This window comes from Elaeis guineensis, chromosome 4 (assembly GCF_000442705.2).
Source record: "Elaeis guineensis isolate ETL-2024a chromosome 4, EG11, whole genome shotgun sequence".
NCBI classification, from domain to species: domain Eukaryota; kingdom Viridiplantae; phylum Streptophyta; class Magnoliopsida; order Arecales; family Arecaceae; genus Elaeis; species Elaeis guineensis.
In genome coordinates, this window is record NC_025996.2 from 4,375,711 (window position 1) to 4,401,779 (window position 26,069).

General features: G+C 34.0%; 1 protein-coding gene across 1 annotated transcript; it reads left to right on the forward strand.

Moving 5' to 3' along the window:
* The first annotated feature begins 17,502 nt into the window (after nt 1–17,502).
* On the forward strand, nt 17,503–25,855 carry LOC140857071 (cytochrome P450 CYP72A616-like). Its single transcript, XM_073255345.1, has 5 exons — nt 17,503–17,885; nt 19,575–19,792; nt 20,936–21,177; nt 21,921–22,257; nt 25,296–25,855. Exons 1-5 carry the CDS (start codon nt 17,540–17,542, stop codon nt 25,719–25,721), a joined length of 1,569 nt encoding a protein of 522 aa, XP_073111446.1. The 5' UTR covers nt 17,503–17,539; the 3' UTR covers nt 25,722–25,855.
* The last annotated feature ends 214 nt before the right edge of the window (nt 25,856–26,069 follow it).

Consider the following 26,069-nt stretch of genomic DNA (forward strand, 5'->3'; position numbering starts at 1 on the left):
GGTGGCATTTGTTTAGTGTGCAAAAAAAGTATTTAAGGTTCAGGAACGGATTATACAATCCTTCATTTGTTCGAATTCAATGTTGGATTGATTGTCCACTGAGCGCTTTGAAATCTGATGGAAGAATAAACATAGAAGTTCGTAATATTTTGAAATTTGCATGGAGTATGGTTCAACCGTTGAAGTTAAGAAAGAATATCAACCATTCTTTTGTGCGAAAGATACATCCTAAATTTTAATTTGATAATATACTAATGAAACAAACTCCCGTGCATGACATCAAATCTGTAAGTTGAATTAACACTAACCTCTATAGTAAAAATTATTTGCTCTATAATCTGTCCTTTCAAATTTTAACATTAAAATAATTATTATCATGGCAGCAATTCTAACTTTTAAGTATAAAATAGGAAACAGTATCAAAAAAATAACATTGCTTTCCATATTGCCACTCATTTAATTAAAATTTAATAAAAATATTATATTTTTTAGACTGTTTAAATAATTTTGAAAGAAAACTAACAGACAAAAATAATGCTTTATTTAGAGAAATTGTACAAACAAAAAAAATAATTGCTATTTGAACACGATGGACTTATAATAAAAACAACCTGTTATAATAGCAAATTATTTTTTCCCCCTTACAGAACAGTTATTTTTTATCCATTATAATATATTGCATTGTGTTGTATGGTTAGGGAGTCTTAGAACTGCTGCAACGACGATTATAATATTATAACAGCCGTTATTTAAACCTTGCCCAACGACCTCACCAACTCTTGAGACCACTTCTTCAAGTGTGCTGCCTTCGCTGCGCAGCCGTAATTGTGATTGTGATAGAGCATCTCTCTCTCCATTTTTGGTCAGAGAGAGTGATCGGGCATTGGAAGGGTTGCCCAATATATAAAAATGTTGGGGGGTCAGGAAAGCAGGAGAAAGGGACACCTTTTCCCTTTGGTTAAAGAACAAAAATCAAATGAGACGGGAACCGGAGAAAAAAATAAGGATGTATATTCTATTTCACCACATTCCTCTTAATACATCTTTAAAAGAATTTAAAAATTAAAATTTCTCCTGCTAACAGATTCATCAATCTCATCTTTAAAAATAAAAATACGATATTCTCTTTCTTTTCTGTTTCCATAATATATTTTTTATCGATATATATCATATGACCAAGTGATACACATCAGACAAATTGATCATCAAGTAAGTGTAACATCCCGGCCCAGGACCAAGCCCAAAACCCAAACAAAAAAAAAAAAAAAAAAAAAACAGAACGGAAGGAGACTCCCGAAGAGAGTCTTCTTCTCCAGTGAATCCCAGAGGGAAGGGGAGTCCTAGGATCACCCGAGCCCTAAGGACCCCTATAAATAAGCCTCTCCCTCTCTCAAGACCCTCCACCTGTGATCTTCGAGCCCGATTTCTCTCCTTTTCTCCGTAGAGGCTGCGGCAACCTCTTCTTGTGTTCGTCGGAAATTGAAGGTCGAAGAGGTCACCTGAGTTCAGGTAAGGGTTCAATCTTTCTCCCTCTCCCTCTTCTCTTTCTTCCCATGTTTTTAAACTCCTCGTCGGCCGTCAGGATCGTCGGAAAATCCTTGAAGATAATAATCCTGTTTTGCTCTGTTTTGGCCGGGTCCTCTCTTCTCTTTTTCGGCCTCCGGTGCCGCCGGTTGCGGCGTCCCATCCCCGAGACCGAACCCCCATCTCCCTCTCTTCCTTCCCTGAAAAATCTCGACCGCCGGCGATCGGCCAATGGCCGAAAATCATGAAGAAAGGGGACGGATCCCCTGTTTTTCGAAAAAAAAAAAGGGAGAATGCTCGCCGGCCAAACCTAGTCGCCGGCCAGCTCGCATGGCCACCGGCCGTTGTTGGATCTCCGGCCAGGCCGCCACCCCGCTGGAGCCCGAGCCACCGGGGGGGGACCTCACGGTCCTCCCCTGTTTCAGCCAAGGGAGGCCGTGGGAAAAGAAAAGAAAAGAAGAAGAAGAAAAGAAAAGAAAAAGGAAAAAGAAAAAGAAAAGAAAAAGAAAAGAAAAAGAAAAGAAAAAAAAAAAGAAAGAGGAAAATAAAAAATAAAATAAAATAAAATAAAAAAGAAAAAATTTTCTCTCTCTCCTCTCTCTACCTTCTCTCTCCAATTTCTCTCTCTAGATTTTCTCTCTATTTTCTCTCTCTAGATCTTTCTCTCTTTTTGTGGATTTTATCTCTCTAAAATCTTTCTACTCTCTCTCTGATTACATCACAAACCCTAGGATAAATTTGAAATAAAAATAAGATGATCTGAGGTTGCTCCGAAATTCGTGCAGTAGATCTGATCCCAGTCCGATCCTATTCGAAATTTGTAACACTTGATTCATATTGAGTAACCCTGATAGGACCTTTGATGATCTCGATCATGATTGCCTCATCGAAAAAAAAATACGAAGATTCTCTCTCCACTTTCTCTCTCTACTTTTTCTCTCTAGAATTTTCTCTCTCTTCAGGGATTTTCTCTCTCTAGAAGTCTTATGGATCAGTGGAGGATCTAGATAATTAGATAAATCTTAATTTTGATTAATCCTAAGAGAAGTCCTCGATCTGTGTTATTAGGATCGATTATCGGTAATTTTCTCTATATATGATTTTTATATTTGATCAGGGTCATGAAGAGATACGATTATCCGCATAAGATATCGAGTGGAATATCTTATTAGAGAAATTTATAAATCAAAGAAGAACATTGATTTCTGTGCTTGGATCAGTCACCGGTAAAGGTAAGAATTCCTGTACATGATCATCATTATATATATTATTTTATCGTTGGTTTTATCTCATTGGTTTTGCATCGTTGGATTTGAGATCGATGAATTTTTATATCTGAGATATTGTTATTTATTTATGTGATATTGAGCATGAGTATGCTATATCTATATAAATGTATCAGCGATTGATGGCATGATTATGTGTATGACATATTTATTACACTGCAAAAAATGAATTGATTAATGAAGTTAAATATCATAATTTCATGAAAATGAAAAGAAAGAGAAATATGGTTTGGACTGGCCTTGTCATGTGGAATAGCTTGCCAGGAGCTTATGCTGGGACAGCCCCCACAGGCTTATGTGTGGAAGAATAATATGATCCGAGAAAGATCATGAAGAATCTGATCCGAGAAAGATCATGAATGATTTGATCCGAGAAAGATCATGGCCACTTTGATCCGAGAAAGATCATGAATATTTCGATCCGAGGAAGATCACAGAAATCGATCCGAATAAAAGATCGTCGCATGATCCTGGTAGTCCAAAGCCAAAGCCAAAGCTAAAGCTAAAGCCAAAAAGAAAAGGATTAAAGATGATGTGATAATAGAAGAAAATGGAAAGATAAGATATGAAACAATCGTTGAATAAAATTGTTTCACTTATTTAACATATGATGATACATCTCTTTTGATAAAACAGATAATCTATAAATGTTTGCAGTATTCTGGACAGTGAACATCGACTTTTATGTGATATTGCCTATCATTATTTTCAGATTATATTATTATATTGGTGTGATATGGAAATTCTTACTGGGCTGTAAAGCTCACACCCTTCATTTTCTTTTTCTTCTCAGAGTTACAAGATGTCCATGGTTGGCTATGGTATGGATTTGTGAGTGAGCGGATGCATAGATAGAGTACCGTTGATACCTGATCAGAGGATTGAAGGAATGTTAATTGTAATTATGCAAGTTTTATGAATCATTATTGAAATTAATTGTTATGGTTGATAAGATTGTAATGATTTAATTTGGCCTTGCATATTCTTTAGGGCTTGCTCTAAGGAGTGTGCGGCCATCACGTACCCGACCCGGGTGTTGGGTTCGGGGCGTGACAGAATGGTATCAGAGCATAGGTTATGATCATTAGGGATTATGTAATAAGTGATTAGAATATTATAGAGTGATATCAGAGCTTAAATTATGATCATTGGAGATTATGATATAAATGATTTGGATGAGATAGAATAATATTAGAGCTCAGGTTTAAGATCACTAGAGATTATAAAGAGATATTAAAATCTTATGTAAGATCAGTAGGATGTGACAGAGTGGCATCTGAGCTTAGAGGTTAGGTTACGTTTATTTGGAGACAATGATACAAGTGATTAGGATATGACAGAACAGTACTAGAGCCCGAGTTTAAGTCACTAGGGATTGTCATATAAGTGATATCAAAACTTTGAGATTATAATCAATAGAGTATGATAGATAATATTAGAGTCTGAGGTTATAATCATTAAGGATGTGATAGAATGATATTAGAGTTTAGGTTATGATCACTAGAAAATATGATTTAAGTGGTATTTGAGTTTAAGGTTATAATTATTCAGAATTATAATTCTAGTGATATCTGAACTTAGGTTATAATCATGAGGAATATGATAGATATAAAAGAGAAGATTCAATATTTAGATTTCGAATCAATAGATATTAAGATGAAACTTATGCAATGATTTCAAACATAGAAAGTGGATCAAGATTTAATTTTTATATGCTATACCCAAAGGTAGTAAAGATAAAGAAACTTAAAATTTTGCCCTAAGTCTTATATGAAATTTGAAGGTTAGATCTATCCTGGATTGATCTAACATATAAGGATATCTTTATCTTTGATAGACTTATATAGTTTGATAAATTAATATCAGAGTACGCAGCAAAAGCATGGTGGGTTAAAATGATTAGAAATATTAATTCTTTGATTTCGAAGATATTATGAATACATTAGTTGTAAATAAAGAATGATTTTTAATCTGATCATAGCCGGATAATTTTTGTCAGTAGGTTGTTTCATTATAGATAATGCCAAGAAAGTTTAGATATCTCAAACAACACAACTTAATTTCGAGGACGAAATTATTTGAAGGGGGGAGAATGTAACATCCCGGCCCAAGACCAAGCCCAAAACCCAAACAAAAAAAAAAAAAAAAAAAAGAGCGGAAGGAGACTCCCGAAGGGAGTCTTCTTCTCCAGTGAATCCCAGAGGGAAGGGAGTCCTAGGATCACCCGAGCCCTAAGGACCCCTATAAATAAGCCTCTCCCTCTCTCAAGACCCTCCACCGGTGATCTTCGAGCCCGATTTCTCTCCTTTTCTCCGTAGAGGCTGCGGCAACCTCTTCTTGTGTTCGTCGGAAATTGAAGGTCGAAGAGGTCACCGGAGTTCAGGTAAGGGTTCAATCTTCTCCCTCTCCCTCTTCTCTTTCTTCCCATATTTTTAAACTCCTCGTCGGCCGTCAGGATCGTCGGAAAATCCTTGAAGATAGTAATCCCTGTTTTGCTCTGTTTTGGTCGGGTCCTCTCTTCTCTTTTTCGGCCTCCGGCGCCGTCGGTTGCGGCGTCCCATCCCCGAGACCGAACCCCCATCTCCCTCTCTTCCTTCCCTGAAAAATCTCGACCGCCGGCGATCGGCCAATGGCCGAAAATCATGAAGAAAGGGGACGGATCCCCTGTTTTTCGAAAAAAAAAAAAGGGAGAATGCTCGCCGGCCAAACCTAGTCGCCGGCCAGCTCGCATGGCCGCCGGCCGTTGTTGGATCTCCACCAGGCTGCCACCCCGTCGGAGCCCGAGCCACCGGGGGGGGACCTCACGGTCCTCCCCTGTTTCAGCCAAGGGAGGCCGTGGGAAAAGAAAAGAGAAGAAGAAGAAGAAGAAAAGAAAAGAAAAAGGAAAAAGAAAAAGGAAAAAGAAAAAGAAAAGAAAAAGAAAAAAGAAAAGAAAAAAAAAAGAAAGAGGAAAATAAAAAATAAAATAAAATAAAATAAAAAAAGAAAAGAGAAAATTTCTCTCTCTCCTCTCTCTACCTTCTCTCTCTAATTTCTCTCTCTATTTTCTCTCTCTAGATCTTTCTCTCTTTTTGTGGATTTTATCTCTCTAGAATCTTTCTACTCTCTCTCTGATTACATCACAAACCCTAGGATAAATTTGAAATAAAAATAAGATGATCTGAGGTTGCTCCGAAATTCGTGCGGTAGATCTGATCCCAGTCCGATCCTATTCGAAATTTTAACACTTGATTCATATTGAGTAACCCTGATAGAACCTTTGATGATCTCGATCATGATTGCCTCATCGAAAAAAAATACGAAGATTCTCTCTCCACTTTCTCTCTCTAGAATTTTCTCTCTCTTCAGGGATTTTCTCTCTCTAGAAGTCTTATGGATCAGTGAAGGATCTAATAATTAGATAAATCCTAATTTTGATTAATCCTAAGAGAAGTCCTCGATCTGTGTTATTAGGATCGATTATCGGTAATTTTCTCTATATATGATTTTTATATTTGATCAGGGTCATGAAGAGATACGATTATCCGCATAAGATATCGAGTGGAATATCTTATTAGAGAAATTTATAAATCAAAGAAGAACATTGATTTCTGTGCTTGGATCAGTCACCGATAAAGGTAAGAATTCCTGTACATGATCATCATTATATATATTATTTTATCATTGGTTTTATCTCATTGGTTTTGCATCGTTGGATTTGAGATCGATGAATTTGTTATATCTGAGATATTGTTATTTATTTATGTGATATTGAGCATGAGTATGCTATATCTATATAAATGTATCAGCGATTGATGGCATGATTATGTGTATGACATATTTATTACACTGCAAAAGATGAATTGATTAATGAAGTTAAATATCATAATTTCATGAAAATGAAAAGAAAGAGAAATATGGTTTGGACTGGTCTTGTCATGTGGAATAGCTTGCCAGGAGCTTATGCCTGGGACAGCCCTCATAGGCTTATGTGTGGAAGAATAATATGATCCGAGAAAGATCATGAAGAATCTGATCCGAGAAAGATCATGAATGATTTGATCCGAGAAAGATCATGGCCACTTTGATCCGAGAAAGATCATGAATATTTCGATCCGAGGAAGATCACAGAAATCGATCCAATAAAAGATCGTCGCATGATCCTGGTAGTCCAAAGCCAAAGCCAAAGCTAAAGCTAAAGCCAAAAAGAAAAGGATTAAAGATGATGTGATAATAGAAGAAAATGGAAAGATAAGACATGAAACAATCGTTGAATAAAATTATTTCACTTATTTAACATATGATGATACATCTCTTTTGATAAAACAGATAATCTATAAATGTTTGCAGTATTCTGGACAGTGAACATCGACTTTTATGTGATATTGCCTATCATTATTTTCAGATTATATTATTATATTGGTGTGATATGAAAATTCTTACTGGGCTGTAAAGCTCACACCCCTTCATTTTCTTTTTCTTCTCAGAGTTACAAGATGTCCATGGTTGGCTATGGTATGGATTTGTGAGTGAGCGGATGCATAGATAGAGTACCGTTGATACCTGATCAGAGGATTGAAGGAATGTTAATTGTAATTATGCAAGTTTTATGAATCATTATTGAAATTAATTGTTATGGTTGATAAGATTGTAATGATTTAATTTGGTCTTGCATATTCTTTAGAGTTGCTCTAAGGAGTGTGCGGCCATCACGTACCCGACCCGGGTGTTGGGTTCGGGGCGTGATAGTAAGTCAATATACCTATAGATAAATTGATACATATTTATAGAATATGAAGTTCACGAATATATGTTAAATGGCTAGGTGATGCATACTTTATAAATTATTCACCTGGCAATCCAATATACACCTCCAAGTAAGTTGATACATAACTTCCATAATATTATGTTCACTAATATATACTATATGGTATGGTAATACACATTCATCGACTTCTTGATACATACGACAAGCTTCTGTGATACATACCTAGCAATGATCTAAATACACATCTAGATAAATCGATATATAATTTTCAAAACATAGAGTTCACTATAACATAGTATATGGCCAAACGGTATATACTTGTAAATTAGTCATTTAATAATCCAATACATCCCTTCCAACAAATTGATACATAATTTTCTAAAATATTATGTTCATTAGTACACACTATATAGTATGGAAATATATATTCATCGATTTTTTGATACATATAACAAGCTTCTTTGATACACATCTAGCGATGATTCAATACACATATCTAAATAAATTGATACATGATTTTTAGAATATACCTTTACTTGAAGATATGTATTAGTTTATGACTGGATATGTATCAAAGAAGTTTGTAATATACATTAGGAAGTTGACGAGTGTGTATCAGTAGATCATGTGGTGTATATTGGTGAATATAATGTTCTACAAACTATGTATCAATTTATTTGAAGGTGTATATTAGATTGCTAGATGACTAATTTGTTACGTATCACTTGACGATATATTATGTATGAGTAAACTCTACATTTTAGAAACTATATATCAATTTATTTATAAATATGTATTAACTTGTTGGATAATTAATTTGTTTCATATATATCATTTGGCTCAATAATATATATTGATGAAAAAATATATACTAAAAATGAGAAAAAAAAGAATGCCATATTGTTTAATCATATATTTTTAATAAAAAAATATTTAATTTTTAAATTTATTTTTTAAAATAGATATTTGAAGAAATATGACAAACTATGAAGCCTGCCCATATTCTTTTTTGTAGTGCCCGCCTTTTATGATTTTTGTTTTTAGTTAAAGGGATAGTAGGTTGGATGGCAGCTAGCTAGGGTGATTACTTTCGTAACCTTCAAACAATATCCTCATTTCTTGAGCATCATTCGAAATAGATACCCTACAAAATAATCTGATAATTTTATCCTTATGCAGCTGCTCCATCATGTCATTTAACATCCTGTAATAATCCAGATTAAAAAAAAAAATAGAGGAGGAGAAAGACTCCTAACCGGAGTCTTCTTCCTCTCCGTTTCCGACGAAATCGGAGTAATAGAGTCCGGTACGGATTAAGAAAACTCCTCTATAAAACCCCCTTCCCCTCCCTTTAGGTCTTTATCATGGGATTTTGAGAGATTATTAAGAGTTTAGAGGGATTTTTCAAGATTTTTCTGCGAGTTCTTTGAACAGAAAGAAAAGATTGCCGGAGTTCTCCTCGGCTACCGGAGCTCGAGGTAAGCCCCTCCCCTTCTTCCTCTCCCTCTTCCCTTTCTCCCCTGGCCCAAAGCCTCGCCACCGGCCACCGACTTTGCCAAAATCAGTCGCAAAAGAATCTCCTATTTTCTGAATCTTCCTTTGATTTTGCCGGCCGAACCTTGCCGCTGGCCGTCCATTGCCCACCGCCGCCTCCACCTACTGCCAGACATCCGACGAAGCCGCCACCTTCGTCGGAGTCAAGCCTCTGAACCCTTTCCGGTCTTCCCCTGTTTCAGCCAAGGGAGGCTGCGGGAAGAAAAGAAAAGAAAAAGAAAAGAAAAAGGAAAAAGAAAATAAAAAAGAAAAAGAAAAAGAAAAAAAAGAAAAGAAAAGAAAAGAAAAAGAGAAAGAGAAAAATAAAAATAAAATAAAATAAAAAGAAGAAGAAGAGAGAGAATTTTCCTCTCTCTCTTTTTTCACTCCTTTCTCTCTCTATTCTCTCTCCTCTCTCTACCTTCTCTCTCAATATTTTCTCTCTCTAGATTCTCTCTCTAGACTTTTCTCTCTCTTTATGAATTTTGTCTCTCTAGAGTCTTTCTCTCTCTCTGATTTCATCACAGACCCTAGGATAAATTTGAAATAAAAATATGATGATTTGAGATTGCTCCGAAATTCGTGCGGTAGATCTGATCCCAATCCGATCCTATTCAAAATTTATAACACTTGATTCATATTGAGTCACCCTGATAAGACCTCTGATGATCTCGATCATGAGTGCCTCATCGAAAGGATGCAAGGTTTCTCTCTCCACTTTCTCTCTCTACTTTCTCTCTCTAGAATTTTCTCTCTCTTCATGGATTTTCTCTCTCTAGAAGTCTTATGGATCAGTGGAGGATCCAGATACTTAGGTAAATCCTAATTTTGGTTAATCCTAAGAGAGATCCTCGATCTGTGTTATTAGGATCGATTATCAGTAATTTTCTCCATATATGATTTTTATATTGATCAGGGTCATGAAGAGATGATTGTCTGCATATGATATCGAGTGGAATATTTTGTTAAAGAAGTTCACAAATCAAAGAAAAATATTGATTTCTGTGCTTGGATCAGTCACCGGTAAAAGTAAGAATCCATGTACATGATCACTATTATATATATGCTATTTTACTGTTGGTCTTACATCGTTGGTTTTGCATCGTCGGATTTGAGATCGATGAATTTATTATACCTGAGATACTATTATTTGATTTTGAGCATGAGTATGTTATGTCAATATATATGTATCAGAGATTGATGGCATGATTATATGGATATGACATATCTGAATTGATCATAATGCAAATCAGAATTGATTTGATGAAATCAACACATAATGATTAAATGAAAAGAAAGATATATGGTATGGACTAGTCTTGTCATGTGGAACAGCCCGCCAGGAGCTTATGCCTGGGACAGCCCCCACTGGCTTACAGGTGGATCAGCCGGCCAGGAGCTCATGCCTGGAACAGCCCGCCAGGAGCTTATGCCTGGGACAGCCTCTCACGGGCTTCCGTACGTGGGACAGCCGGCCAGGAGCTCATCTTGGGACAGTCTTGAAAGATTTTTTAAGTGGATTCGATCCGGATGATGACTGAGGTATAGACTTGGATAGTCCAGAGCCAGAAAGAAAAGGTTAAAAATCATGTGATTATGAAAAGAGAAATGAAAGATAAGACATGAAATAATTGTTGAACAAAAATATTTTACCTGTTAACATATGATGATGCATCTATTTTGACAAGACAGAAAATTTATGAATGTTGCATTATTCTGGACATTGAACATGAGATTTTATATCTTACTGCTTATCCTTATTTTCAGACTATATTACTATATCAGTGTGATATGAAAATTCTTACTGGTCTGTAAAGCTCACACCCCTTCATCTTTCTTTTTCTTCTCAGAGTTACAGGATGACTTAGATTGGCTATGGCTTGGATTTACGGATGAGCAGAAGGATAAATAGAGTGTCATAGTATCTGATCAGAGAATTGAAAAAATTTAAATTGTAATTATGCAAGGTTTTATGAATTATTATTGAAATTAAATATTATGGTTGATGAGAATGTAATGATTTAATTTGGCCTTGCATATTCTTTAGGGCTTGCTCTAAGGAGTGTGCGGCCATCACGTATCCGATCCGGGTGTTGGGTTCGGGGCGTGACAGAATGGTATCAGAGCTAGGTTATGATCATTGGAGATTACGATATAAATGATTAGGATGTAATAGAATAATATCAAAGCTTAGGTTTAAGATCACTAGAGATTATAAAGAGATATCAAAACTTTATGTAAGATCAGTAGGATGTGACAGAGTGGCATCTGAGCTTAGAGCTTAGGTTACGTTTATTTGGAGACAATGATACAAGTGATTAGGATATGACAGAAAGTTTAAGGTCACTAGGGATTGTCATATAAATGATATCAAAACTTGAGATTATAATCGATAGAGTATGATAGATAATATCAGAGTTTAAGATTATGATCATTAAGGATGTAATATAATGATATTAGAGTTTAGGTTATGATCACTAGAAATTATGATTTAAGTGGTATTTAAGCTTAAGGTTATAATTACTCAGAATTATGACTTTAGTGATATTTAAACTTAGGTTATGATCATGAGGAACATGATAGATATAAAAGAGAAGATTCATATTTAGATTTCGAATCAATAGATATTAAGATGAAATTTATGCATAAGTGGCATATGATATCAATAATAGAATTAACGAGTTATATCTTGGATTTCAATTAGTAGGGTGGCCTAAATATAAGAAGAGTCGACCTTGGAATGAAGTGGGAGGTATTGATAAGTTATGTTGAGTATACTAGATGATTTTGGAATGTTAAACTTATATGATTAAGATCATGATAATTTTTTTTAATTTCGATGATAATTGTCTGAGCATTATGAATTTTGGACTTATCAAAGAAAGTTAATTAGGGTATGGTCTAAGAAGAAATTACATCATATGAGAGAGAAATATTTTTGAACATTGAATCTAAAAGAGGTCATATAAACTCAATTTAGATGAAAAAAAAAAAATATATATATATATATACTTAAATTTTATTATGAGAATACGAGATACACATCTTGGTAAAAGTCTTTGGTCACTCAAAATATCATATTCTGAATATAATTTCTTATCTTTCAAATTGCATTGAATTTCAAATTAAAAGTTTATTTTTTTTAAGTGGATCAAAAGTATTTTGATATTGTTGTTAAATTAAAGAAAAAAATTTATTTTGTCAGAGTATGATATACAGGTTATGATGAAATCTTTAATAATTTGTATTACTATCTGTGGATTAATTTTTTTTTTATTTTTTTCTGTGATTGTTGAAGATGGTGAAGTATATTAATTATTCGAGTCAAGTTTGGATTTTTTTTAAATTGAACTAAGACATCTTGCTAGTGTTAAATTTTGAATGACTTATACAAGGGATAAGATTTTGTATGGATAACAAGATTTTGTATAGATTTATTGATTAATATTAAGGTTGTGATGAAGGGAGCTCTATAGGAAATAATCAAGTTGATTCTACTTAAGGATGTTGGCTTGAGCTCTTATAGTTTGTCAAGTTAGAAATTAATTCTTTTAAAAAGGAAGATTGATTTAGAAATTATCTAAATGATTGCAAGGTAAATCTAAGATTAACTCCAATTAATTCTAGACATGTTGAATTCTTGAAGAGTGATGAAACTTATACAATGATTTCAAATATAAGAAGTAGATCAAGATTTAATTTTTATATGCTATGCCCAAAGGTAGTAAAGATAAAGAAACTTAAAATTTTATCCTAAGTCTTATATGAAATTTGAAGGTTAGATCTATCTTGGATTGATCTAACATATAAGGATATTTTTTTTATCTTTTTATCTTTGATATAATTATATAATTTGATAAATTAAAATTAGAGTACGCAGTAAAAGCATGGTGGTTTAAATTGATTAGAAATATTAATTCTTTGATTCGAAGATATTATGGAATACATTAGTTATAAATAAAGAATGATTTTAATCTGATTATAGTCGGATAATTTTTGTCAGTAGGTTGTTTCATTATAGATAATGCCAAAAAATTTTAGATATCTTAAGTTTATTAATAGCTTGATAGTTCTGATATTAGTTCAAACTTAGAATGTCCTGACATAGATCTCATATTTTTTTAAAAAAATTTAATATTGTTACTTGGACTGATATAGAAGATTGAGGTTTTCTTAAGATGAGAGTTTACATATAAAATTTTTGGAAGGTCAAGAGAAGAAAGAAATCGATGATTGTGAAGAGTGCCCGATGTTTGACCTTTATTTATTTTTCTATCAAGGATAGTCTGAGATAATTATGAATTTCGAGTGAAATGTATTAGACAAATAATGGTAGTATATTAATACAAGTCCAAAATGTTACAGTTTTTCAAAAAGTTAAGAAATCAATAAAAAGGGATGAGTTTGAGATTTCAAATAATTTTTGTTATAACAAGATCATGAGAAATAAATAATATATATGACATTATCGTAAGCTTGAGAATGACATGAAGAATGTATACTTTGAAATAGGTATCTCGAACGACATAACCTAATTTCGAAGACGAAATTATTTTAAGGAGGGGAGAATGTAATAATTCAGATTTAAAAAAAAAAAAAAAAAAAAAAAAAAAACAGAGGAGGAAGACTCCTAACCGGAGTCTTCTTCCTCTCCGTTTTCGATGAAATCGGAGTGATAGAGTCCGGTACGGGTTAAGAAAACTCCTCTATAAAATCCCTTCCCCTCCGTTTAGGTCTTTATCATGGGATTTTGAGAGATTATTAAGAGTTTAGAGGAATTTTTTCAAGATTTTTCTGCGAGTTCTTTGAACAGGAAGAAAGGATTGCCGGAGTTCTTCTCGGCTGCCGGAGCTCGAGGTAAGCCCCTCCCCTTCTTCCTCTCCCTCTTCCCTTTCTCCCCTGGCCCAAAGCCTCGCCGCCGACCACCGACTTTGCCGAAAATCAGTCGCAAAAGAATCCCTTGTTTTCTGAATCTTCCTTTGATTTTGCCGGCCGAACCTTGCCGTCGGCCGTCCATTGCCCACCGCCGTCTCCATCTGCTGTCAGACATCCGACGAAGCCGCCGCCTTCGTCGGAGTCAAGCCTCTGAACCCTTTCCGGTCTTCCCCTGTTTCAGCCAAGGGAGGCCGCGGGAAGAAAAGAAAAGAAGAAGGAAGAAGAAGAAGAAAAGAAAAAAAAAAGAAAAAGGAAAAAGAAAAAGAAAAGAAAAAGGAAAAAGAAAAAGAAAAAAAAGAAAAGAAAAGAAAAGAAAAAGAGAAAGAGAAAAATAAAAATAAAATAAAATAAAAAAAAAAGAAGAGAGAGAATTTTCCTCTCTCTCTTTTTTCTCTCCTTTCTCTCTCTTTTCTCTCTCCTCTCTCTACCTTCTCTCTCAATATTTTCTCTCTCTAGATTCTCTCTCTAGACTTCTCTCTCTTTATGAATTTTGTCTCTCTAGAGTCTTTCTCTCTCTCTGATTTCATCACAGACCCTAGGATAAATTTGAAATAAAAATATGATGATTTGAGATTGCTCCAAAATTCGTATGGTAGATCTGATCCCAGTCCGATCCTATTCGAAATTTGTAACACTTGATTCATATTGAGTCACCCTAATAGGACCTCTGATGATCTCGATCATGAGTGCCTCATCGGAAGGATGCGAAGGTTTCTCTCTCTACTTTTTCTCTCTACTTTCTCTCTCTAGAATTTTCCCTCTCTTCATGAATTTTCTCTCTCTAGAAGTCTTATGGATCAGTGGAGGATCCAAATACTTAGGTAAATCCTAATTTTGGTTAATCCTAAGAGAGATCCTCGATCTGTGTTATTAGGATCGATTATCAGTAATTTTTTCATATATGATTTTTATATTGATCAGGGTCATGAAGAGATGATTGTCTGCATATGATATCGAGTAGAATATTTTGTTAAAGAAATTCATAAATCAAAGAAGAACATTGATTTCTGTGCTTGGATCAGTCATCGATAAAGGTAAGAATCCCTGTTCATGATCACTATTATATATATGCTATTTTACTATATGTGCTTGGATTTGAGATCGATGAATTTATTATACCTGAGATACTGTTATTTGATTTTGAGCATGAGTATGTTATGTCAATATATATGTATCAGAGATTGATGGCATGATTATATGGATATGACATATCTGAATTGATCATAATGCAAATCAGAATTGATTTGATGAAATCAACACATAATGATTAAATGAAAAGAAAGAGATATATGGTATGGATTAGTCTTGTCATGTGGAACAGCCCGTCAGGAGCTTATGCCTGGGACAGCCCCCACTGGCTTACAGGTGGATCAGCCAGCCAGGAGCTCATGCCTGGGACAGCCCACCAGGAGCTTATGCCTGGGACAGCCTCTCACGGAATTCCGTACGTGGGACAGCCAGCCAGGAGCTCATCTTGAGACAGTCTTGAAAGACTTTTTAAGTGGATTCGATCCGGATGATGACTGAGGTATAGACTTGGATAGTCCAGAACCAGAAAGAAAAGGTTAAAAATCATGTGTTTATGAAAAGAGAAATGAAAGATAAGACATGAAATAATTGTTGAACAAAAATGTTTTACCTGTTAACATATGATGATGCATCTATTTTGACAAGACAGAAAATTTATGAATGTTGCATTATTCTGAACATTGAACATGAGATTTTATATCTTACTGCTTATCCTTATTTTCAGACTATATTACTATATCAGTGTGATATGGGAATTCTTACTGGGCTGTAAAGCTCACACTCCTTCATCTTTCTTTTTCTTCTCAGAGTTACAGGATGACTTAGATTGGCTATGGCTTGGATTTACGGGTGAGTAGAAGGATAAATAGAGTGTCACAGTATCTGATCAGAGAATTGAAGAAATTTAAATTGTAATTATGCAAGGTTTTATGAATTATTATTGAAATTAAATATTATGGTTGATGAGATTGTAATGATTTAATTTGGCCTTGCATATTTTTTAGGACTTGCTCTAAGGAGTGTGCGGCCATCACGTATCCAATTCGGATGTTGGGTTCGGGGCGTGACACATCCCATAAGACATGCTTTTTGTATCCAAATGATATTTATTGCCCGTTGACTAAGAGAAGAATAAGGGCTCACTTCGTTAGATGGGAAGGAGTGAAATGAATGAAAAAAAAAGAATTATAAACTATCGCTGAAGGATAGATAAAAATAGTGAAAAATAATTTAATCTACATCAATAACTTTTTTGCTATATATTCTTCTAGCATCACGTGATAGCACATGACTAGTTCCACTATGGCAACTATATAAAAATAACAAGTAGGAGAAAAATTGTAATATTTTGAAAGTTAGAGGATCTGATTGCAATGAATTAAAATTTATGATAAAAATAAAAACTTTCAAAATGTTTCGAGTTTCTAAAACAATTAAGCCTTTTTTGTGAGAGGAAAAAGTGGGGAAAATCTTTAGCTAATATTTTAGTATTTTGTTTGGCTCCCATCATTGGTGTTAGAATAGTCCATGATGATAGCAAACCATATCCATAGTCAATTAATAATATTTTCAAAAAGAATTAGATCCTTTGTGATATAATTTTTTATACCGTAGAACACAATACTATCACGGATGGCCGCCAAATCATCCATCTTAAAGATGGACAATTCTTATTTATTTTTGAAATATGAAGAGACATCATTAATGTGACACACGGTATATTATGACGATAAAATAAATCATTTATGTCCGAAATGGATGATGTGGTGGCTATCTACAATGGTATTATATTCTATGGTACAAAATTACATCGTAGAGAATCTAATTTCTTTTAAAATTCCTTGGTCCAGCGATTGATAGCCCCGAGTGCAATCCAGCAAACCTAACTGGTATCATACTTCAAGCTTTACGAGGGAACCAAACTGACCATTTGGTGGAAGATATTGCGGCGCCCATTCATGCATTAGCGAATGAGAATATCAGCATTTCTAATGAAACTCCTTTACCAAAAAAAAAAAAAAAAATCCAATGAAACTCCCCAAAGGAAAAAAAAATAAATAGAGACTTTGCTGATCGGTGCCTAAAAGGAATTCATGTTCATTCATCTAATTAATAAATTCACGAATTAATTTCTAATTCTATGCAGTGTTACTTGGTTAAAACTTTTCTTAAAAAAAAAGCCTAGAAATAGTTGGAGATCATTTAATGAAGCTATCTTAATGCATTGGCTCATTTATGACACAGATTTATTTATATTAAATTCAAACATACTTAAAATAGATTATTGATGGGACAGATTGTTGGATCAGATCATAAATTGCCAACTGTATGTGGGCTTTCCAAGTGAGGGAGTTGGGAGTTAGCATTGGACCATCGGCTCAGATTTTTTTAAAAAAAAATGGTGCAAAAATATCACATGTCATGAAATGATAGCTTATGAGTGGGGTTAAATGGGAATGAACACTTGCATGGAATTCCTATAAATATGGGTTTTCCATGGACATGGCTTGCTACCCGGAACCAGTTTAGGAGTTTAAGAATGGATTTGGTTAACCTGGTCTATCTTTCCTCGGGTATTTTAATGTTATGGATGCTCTCCAGGGCTCTCTTGGTGGTCTGGTGGAATCCTCTAAGGATCCAAAAGCATTTCCTCGACCAGGGAATCAGAGGCCCCGGGTACAAGCCCCTGTTTGGGAACCTCAGGGAGATAGCCCAAATCCATCGCCAGGTTAAACGTTCACCACCTCTGCCACCGCCGAGTGAGAACAAATCCCACCACTACATGGCTGAACGCATCTTCCCCTACGTTCCCTTTTGGAGCATAAAATATGGTGAGTAATTCGTCAACCGAGTTGTATTGGTTATCAAATTGAGATTTCTTAGATTTATTGATATCAAAAATTGAATAAGATTATTCTATTATGACATGAAGATTATGAGTTCGAAATATGAAAGTAGCCTCCATATACAAGGATATAATTGTATAGCACATGAGGCTATATTTGGCCCTCCCTAGATATCATATTTGTGAGAGCATCATGCGCTTGGTGGTCCTTTTTTTTTTTTCTTCTTCTTTTTAATTTATGTTAAATATGTAAAACATACTTCAGAAATCTTTATAAGAAAGACCAGGGAAAGTCATCGGGTCTTTTTCAGCAATTTGATGGAAGGGAGTCTTGATATAGATTATCAATCAGGGAAAGCATATCTTTGGATAAGTTTGTTGGCATGTGTATATCGATCAAATCCAATTACAATCCAAGGAAGATCACAATCTAAAAGTGTGGATATTTTTATCTTATTTATTTATTTATTCTATTTATAATTTTTTGATAAAATTATAAATAAATAAATAACATAAAATTAGGAGCAAGGTTCCAAAACATAAGTTTTTTTTACCCAATGAAAAGTGAAGAGAAAAATAGCACCATGACCTCTTACTGCATGTTATTTTTCATTATGATATGGTTTTATATTAGCCACTACAATAGATTATTTAAATTAAAAGGGCAAGGTTATTTTCTCAGATAAATCACGGCCTTGATAACCATTATAACTGTCAATAATTATTTCAGCAATGATCTATTAGAGTGGCATAATGCATTATTAAGCCTTAGATTTTTGTTGTCAAATTTTATTTTGGATTTTGATCCATAATCAAGCATCCAATAATTTTACAATGTATAGTTTCTTTATATTTTACTTTCAATGTATTTTCTAGAAATGGATGTTCATACCTTAAACAACAGAAACAACTTCAGCATCTTATATGAACTAAATTAATATTCTAATTTATCTTAAATACTGAGGTTAACTAGTTCTAAACTAAAATTATATGCCAGTAGTGCAAGTCCACCAATTAATTGGGAGTTGGTTGACTTACGTGACACATGGCCCGGGGGAGCTTCTGATCTTGGTAAGAATACGGACGTCTAACGATACATAATTTTTTGATAAAGAACAGTATAAAGAATATTATATAACAATATTAGTCTATTGTACAATATTATTATATAATGATGTTATATTAGTTTATATAATAAACTAAGAATATATATTATTTGATGTTGTGGAACTTATGATCTCGATAAGAGCCGAGCTTCCATAGGGTGACAGGGCAAAAGATGGACCTTAAACATGTTCACGTCCATCTCTCTATTCAAACACGTTAGTTTTACTGGGTAGCTGGGAGCCCTTGGATATCTCATGTCCCCTCTATAACGGTCACCATTACAACTAATGTAATTAAGAGAATTCAAACCAAACTCTTATTATGCTAGAAGTTATTGTTTGAACCAGGTCCACCAGCTCTCAGTCCAACCACGAAGTGACACACATACATGGATGAAAAAGGGCTGGCACATTGCTTCATGCTGGGACTGGTTTGAACCAATAGACCTGATTCAACCAATAATTTCACCTATTATACATCTTTATTGTTACTGTCCGATATGGCATATATTTTATTAAATAGTAATACATGGTTTCATGACATGTCGGAATTAATTTTTACGTTGCAGGAAAGAACTTCTTATTGTGGATTGGCCCTTCCCCTTTTCTAGTGGTCACAGATCCTGAGCTTATCAAAAGAATGTTTAATGATCCATACCACTACTTCATAACAGCAAACCCTGCACTCCATCGGGCACTAGGTCAAAGTTTACCCTTGAGCGAAGGTGATGAATGGGCCAACAAGAGAAGACTTCTTAATCCGCTTTTTAACATGGAAGCCCTCAAGGTGAGATTAAAAACTACATATTATTCTTAACTTTATAAATTTTATCCATCCACCTACCCTTCAATTTAGACATATTGAAGCATGATTATATACACAAATACATACGTAAAAAATATATTTTACACACACACACACACGGATATATATATATATATATATATATATATATATATATATATATATATATATATATATATATGTATATATATATATATATATATATATATATATATATATGTATGTATATATGTATGTATGTACACACACATAAATAAATAAATAAATAACTATATATATATATATATATATGTATATATATATATATATGTATATATATATATATATATATATATATATATATATGTATATATATATATATATATATATATATATATATATATATATATGTATATATATGTATATATATATATATATATATATATATATATATATATATATATATATGTATATATATATATATATATGTATATATATATATATATGTATATATATATATATATGTATATATATATATATGTATATATATATATATATATATATATGTATATATATATATATATATGTATATATATATATATGTATATATATATATATATGTATATATATATATATATATATATATATATATATATATATATATATGTATATATATATATGTATATATAATATATTATATTATGTTATGTTATAAACTTAACTCCTTTTGAGAGGATAGGATATCCATTCCTCTTGAGTCCAAAATTAACGATGGAGTATAGGTCCATACTCTTGATCATGATTTATATCATTGAAAATGCTTAGAATTCCAAAATCATATATTTTAGTGATTTTTAATCTACACATCAAGTGGGTGCAAAATTAAATGCTAAATATGATATGATGCTATGTTTTGCTACGACCGAAGCATTAAAATCTACAAATATTCAATCTATATATGTTTCGACATGCGTAGATTATGATAAAAAAGGTGGATATTCCCTCAGATTTATGTGCGCTAGCCATTGTAATCATCTTAATGAATGTTCATCATCTTCCATAAAATCTAGCTCTTGTATTTCTTTTTAGTCCTTGCAGAATACAAATCTTATTTGTCTAGCTCATTTTTACAACGATATCATCCAGGATATGTCACAGATTATTGCAAAAGCAACAACCAAGATGGTAGACAGGTGGTCCAAATTCATCAAACTAAATGATTGGGAAGTTGACGTGCAGCATGAATTTGAAGAACTCGCACAAAATATTGCTGCCATTATTATATTTGGAAAGAGTGCTGAGTTAGGCAAGCGAATAGGCCATTTGCAGATGAAACTACAAGATGTGACCTCTAAAGTATTGAGGATTGCTTATATCCCCGGTTCAAGGTAACAACATATATTGAGATCATGCGCCTTCTGCACAAATTTGCATACTAATTAACATCTATATATGCATGAGTATCTTGTATTCTTTTGAGAGATTGCTTATATGTAACATCTCTATGATTAAAAAATACGTTTTATCCATCAGTTATTTCTCTTGTTAAACCATAGATCGCTTGCTCAGATGGTATCTCTCCTTGCCACTTGAGCAAGGGGCAGGGGTTTGATTCCTGTTGGGGAGAACGCTCGAGGGATGGGACAGATATAGAGGGTAAAGATGGGGATTAGCCCCTCAGAATCTGCAAAAAGAAAATTCTCTTATCAGCCATCCCACATATCAAGTAAAATATTATGAAGTATATTTGTTGGGATTTGATGTACATGTGTGTGGGTGTGGGTGTAAAACCATGTGTCTGTACATATCTATGTATGTAACAAAGAGTGCTTCACATCATTATAGTGGTCGTGTGCTAATTCAGAAAGATGATTTGAGCAAGTCCACCAATGTTTGTATGTTCTCTTGTTTTAGGGGCAGTCTTTTGGCTTGGAAGTGAGATCTCGTCTGAAACCTGAAACTTTCCTTCTTCAAACTCCTGACAAAAATGTAGAAATGAAAAGAAAAAATTCAGTGATGCATGAAAAGTATGAGATAACTTGAATGATGCGGAGCATAGATAAGAGCTTTATCTATTGTAGAAGAACAGAGAGATCCAGAGTACTAATTTTTTAATGGTTTATGAACACAGGTTTATCCCTAATCCCTTAACTTCCAAGTGCGTTTGGTTGAGAAAAGAGGCAGACAAATTAATCAAAGAGCTGATCAAGAGCCGCTATTCGAGCAAGGATGAGCAGGAAAATGACTTTCTTGGGTTTTTACTCTCGTCAACCCTGACTCAAAAGCAGATTGAGGATGAATGCAAGGTCTTCTCTACTGCTGGTTATGAGACCATATCCATTGCGTTGTCCTGGGCTTTCATACTCTTGGGTACACATACTGAATGGCAAGACAAAGCACGAGAGGAAATTGATGAAGTGCTCAAAGGGAATCAACCCTCGTTCGAAATTCTAGGTCGACTTAAAATGGTAAGTCTCCTGGCATTCAATGACTTTCAAATAATGAATTATATCCTACACCATATATACCATATCACGATGCATCATACCAATTATGTGTCTCGATTCCAATGGATCTCATTCGTCATGCACCCATCTTGGATTGCCACCCTATTCAGCTCATCACAATTTGTTCCTATGGTGCATCATTGAAGTGGTGCATGGGTAGGATATAATTTCTCCTCTCAAATAAATACTGGTTATACTACTATATATTAAAGTTTTTTAACTATATTAGTTTCTCTTGCATTACCCCACCCATTGTCATATTTTGAATTAGAAGGCTGGATTCTTTACCCTTTCACCGAATAAAGCAATAATATATAATGATTTTTCTGTAATTAGAGAAGAAAACATGTTTATTTAGAAGGAAAATTTTGGAAGGAAAGAAAAAAGAGTTAGGCCCCTGACAAATTCTCATCTCTTTTAAGGCCTATTTAGATGATTAGGCCCAAATCCTATAGAATTCATAGGTTGAGCCAGTACAACCATCAGGATTTTAAGCAGATTTTTTTTTTCCTCTGAATTAGATTTCGTTCGGCCCACTCAAAAGAAAATCTTAGGTATTTGTGAAGAGTAATTCTTTGTGCACCACATGCAGTATAGCAAAATTGACGTGGAGTGCACCATCCAATTACATTGAACTATGTAGCACAAGTAATAATGGAACAGTATTTAATGCCGCTTAATTTTTTTTTTATCTTCAAATTTTTACTAATAAAAATATTTTTTCTATTTGTTCTGCTTTCTGATATCTTATATAACCTCCTGTGAGTGTATATGATATTTTAAACAATATATATGACTTCCTGTGTCTTTATATAATATCCTGTGATTATTATGACTTTCTGTGAGTATATGATGACTTTCTGAGCAATATATATGATTTTCTGATATCTCATATAATTTTTTATTAATATATATGATATTCTGAATAATATATATAACTTTTTTGTGAATATATATGATATTTTGAATATTATATATGATTTTTTATATTTTTATATGATATTTTGAATAATATATATAGTTTTTTAATATCTTATATGACTTTCTATGAATATATATAATATCCTGAATAATATATATGACTTTCTATCAATATATATGACATCCTGAATAATATATATGACTTTCTGTAAATATATATATAGTATCCTAAATAATATGTATAACTTTCTTTATCTGTATATGATATTCTGAATAATATATATGATTTTTTTATGCTTTATACGACTTTCTGTAAATATATATAACATCCTAAACGTTATATATGATTTTTTATATTTTTGTATGACATCTTGAACAACATATATAGCTTCCTGATACCTTATATTACTGATACCTTATATGACTTCCTATAAATATATATGATATCTTAAATAATATATATAACTTTCTATGAATATATATGACATCCTGAATAATATATATAACTTTTTGATATCTTATATGACTTCTTGTTAATATATATGACATCCTGAATAATATATATGACTTTCTCTATCTTTATATGATTTTTTGTTGGTTATTATGATTTCCTATTGCATTATATGATATTAGGAAGTCATAATACTATTCTTTTGTTATTTTATAGAGGGAAAAGATATTTTCATCAACAAAAATATGATAAAAAAAAGTTGAGCAGTATTAAATATTGTTCCATTATCGCAGGCACTATATAGTCCAATATGATTGAACAGTGCACTCCACATCAATTTTACTACACTGCACGTGATGTACAAAGTATTATTCACTTATGAATATAAGCTTAGCTCAACTTATAATCCAATATCTCTTTTAAGGCCAGGTTGGGCCTAGCTGATGCAAACATGAATCTGACCCATTTAAAGGATGGGCTGAAATTTATAATCGGATCCAGCCCATCATGCTAAAAGACTATGCCTCAATCCATGCAAAATGTATCGGCTCAGACGGTCGGGCAAGCTGCCTGATTTTTGAGCAAACCTACTCTCAATAGAAAATATGGGTACTATTGCGGCCAATCTCCAAGTGCATCTGAGTCTAGTAAAAAGTGACCTGTAAAATAAGTCCACATTGATCGGAGTTGTGTCCGACGGGGATCCTCCGATGCTTAAGTTAGTAGGAAGTGGTGAACAGTATATTTAATGTAAAATTCGATAGAATATTAGCCCAGTAAAAGCCTCTTACCATCACTGTTCTCTTACTTTCTTTTTATAAATAATTTGGGTGTAACCGTCAGATATGTAAGGTCTCGCTTGTTGTGGCACGAAGGGGTAGTTAACTCCTATTATCAAACTATGATCATAGAGTTAGTGGATACTTTATGTCCACTAACAATCATGGTATGGAGTTGTTATCTACGGTTGTGGCGTCATAATTGTAAATTCTGATATCTACTGGGTGTCGGTGATCTTAATGTACCGACTATCTATCGGTAACTCCGATATACCAAGTGGTCGCCAGTCGGTGATTCTGAAATATTGACTAGCCATCGACTATTTCATTGATCGAGCCGTTAAGATAGATCATTGTCTGGGAAGACAGTCGAAAGTTGCCGACAATCAGCCAGTTTGCTGATTGACAGTCAGCTTCCATGATGCCGATGATATGTCGGGGTAATAAACTTAATATAGTGTAGACGTTGTAGTCAAACCGATAACTCTTTTAGCGGTCCATCATCTATTGCCGACACATAGTCGGGATTCGATCGTGAATCGGGGGAGCGGATTCGATTGTCCCAACGGATACTTATAAGTGAGAGAAGTTTGCACCAAGAAAAAGGAGTGAGTGAAGTTAGGGTACTCTTTGTTTACTTTATCTTTAATATCAGCGATGCTCCTCTGTCTTGGCAAAAAAAAAAAAATTGGGTACTCTTTTGAATGTATAGAAAAAGAACATATATATATATATATATATATATATATATAGAGAGAGAGAGAGAGAGAGAGAGAGAGAGAGAGAGAGAGAGATACGTGTTTGATAAGCAATTAGGCTCACAGCAGTGCTTTGGGATAATTTGGCAGGTCAACATGATAGTCAACGAAACGCTCCGGATGTATCCACCAGCGCCCATCGTAGCCAGACAAGCAGAGGAAGATATCAGACTTGAAGGTGTGGATATCCCAGGTGGAACAACTTTTGTGATACCCATTCTAGCAATCCACTATGATAAAGAGTTATGGGGGGACAATGCCGCCGAGTTCGATCCAAGTCGCTTTGCAGAGGGAGCCTCCAAGTCATCCAAACACCCAAAGGCTTTCATGCCTTTCACTCATGGCCCCAGGATGTGCCTCGGGATGAACTTTGCTCTCCTGGAGATCAGGTTGGTTCTTGCCACCATCTTGCAAAAATTCACCTTCGTCACCTCGCCTACCTACAAGCATGACCCCTTGTATACTCTCACCATGAAGCCTGGGAAAGGGGCGCAGGTCATATTCAAAAAAATATGATGTTACCACCACCCATTTGGAATGATCCTATGCATTCTCTTGGGAAATCTACTATTATCGATTTCTGCTTCAGTAGCTGTGTATTGGAAACACTATGTTGAAAATTTGAAATAAACTTGTATTTCTGGGCTTAAGTGCGACATTCACAGCAGAGATTAGGTATACTCCTCATTGTCTATGTGTATCAGCAACATTTTGTGGGCTACATGGATGTATTCATGTCGCGCACGCCACGGAAAAACTTTAAACTGATATGAATCTAGACGGATAGGTACTCCTGAAAATTAGGATTAGAAACCCAAATCCTGGGGTCGTTTAAAGCTCAAGGCAACATCATTTAAAGCTCGT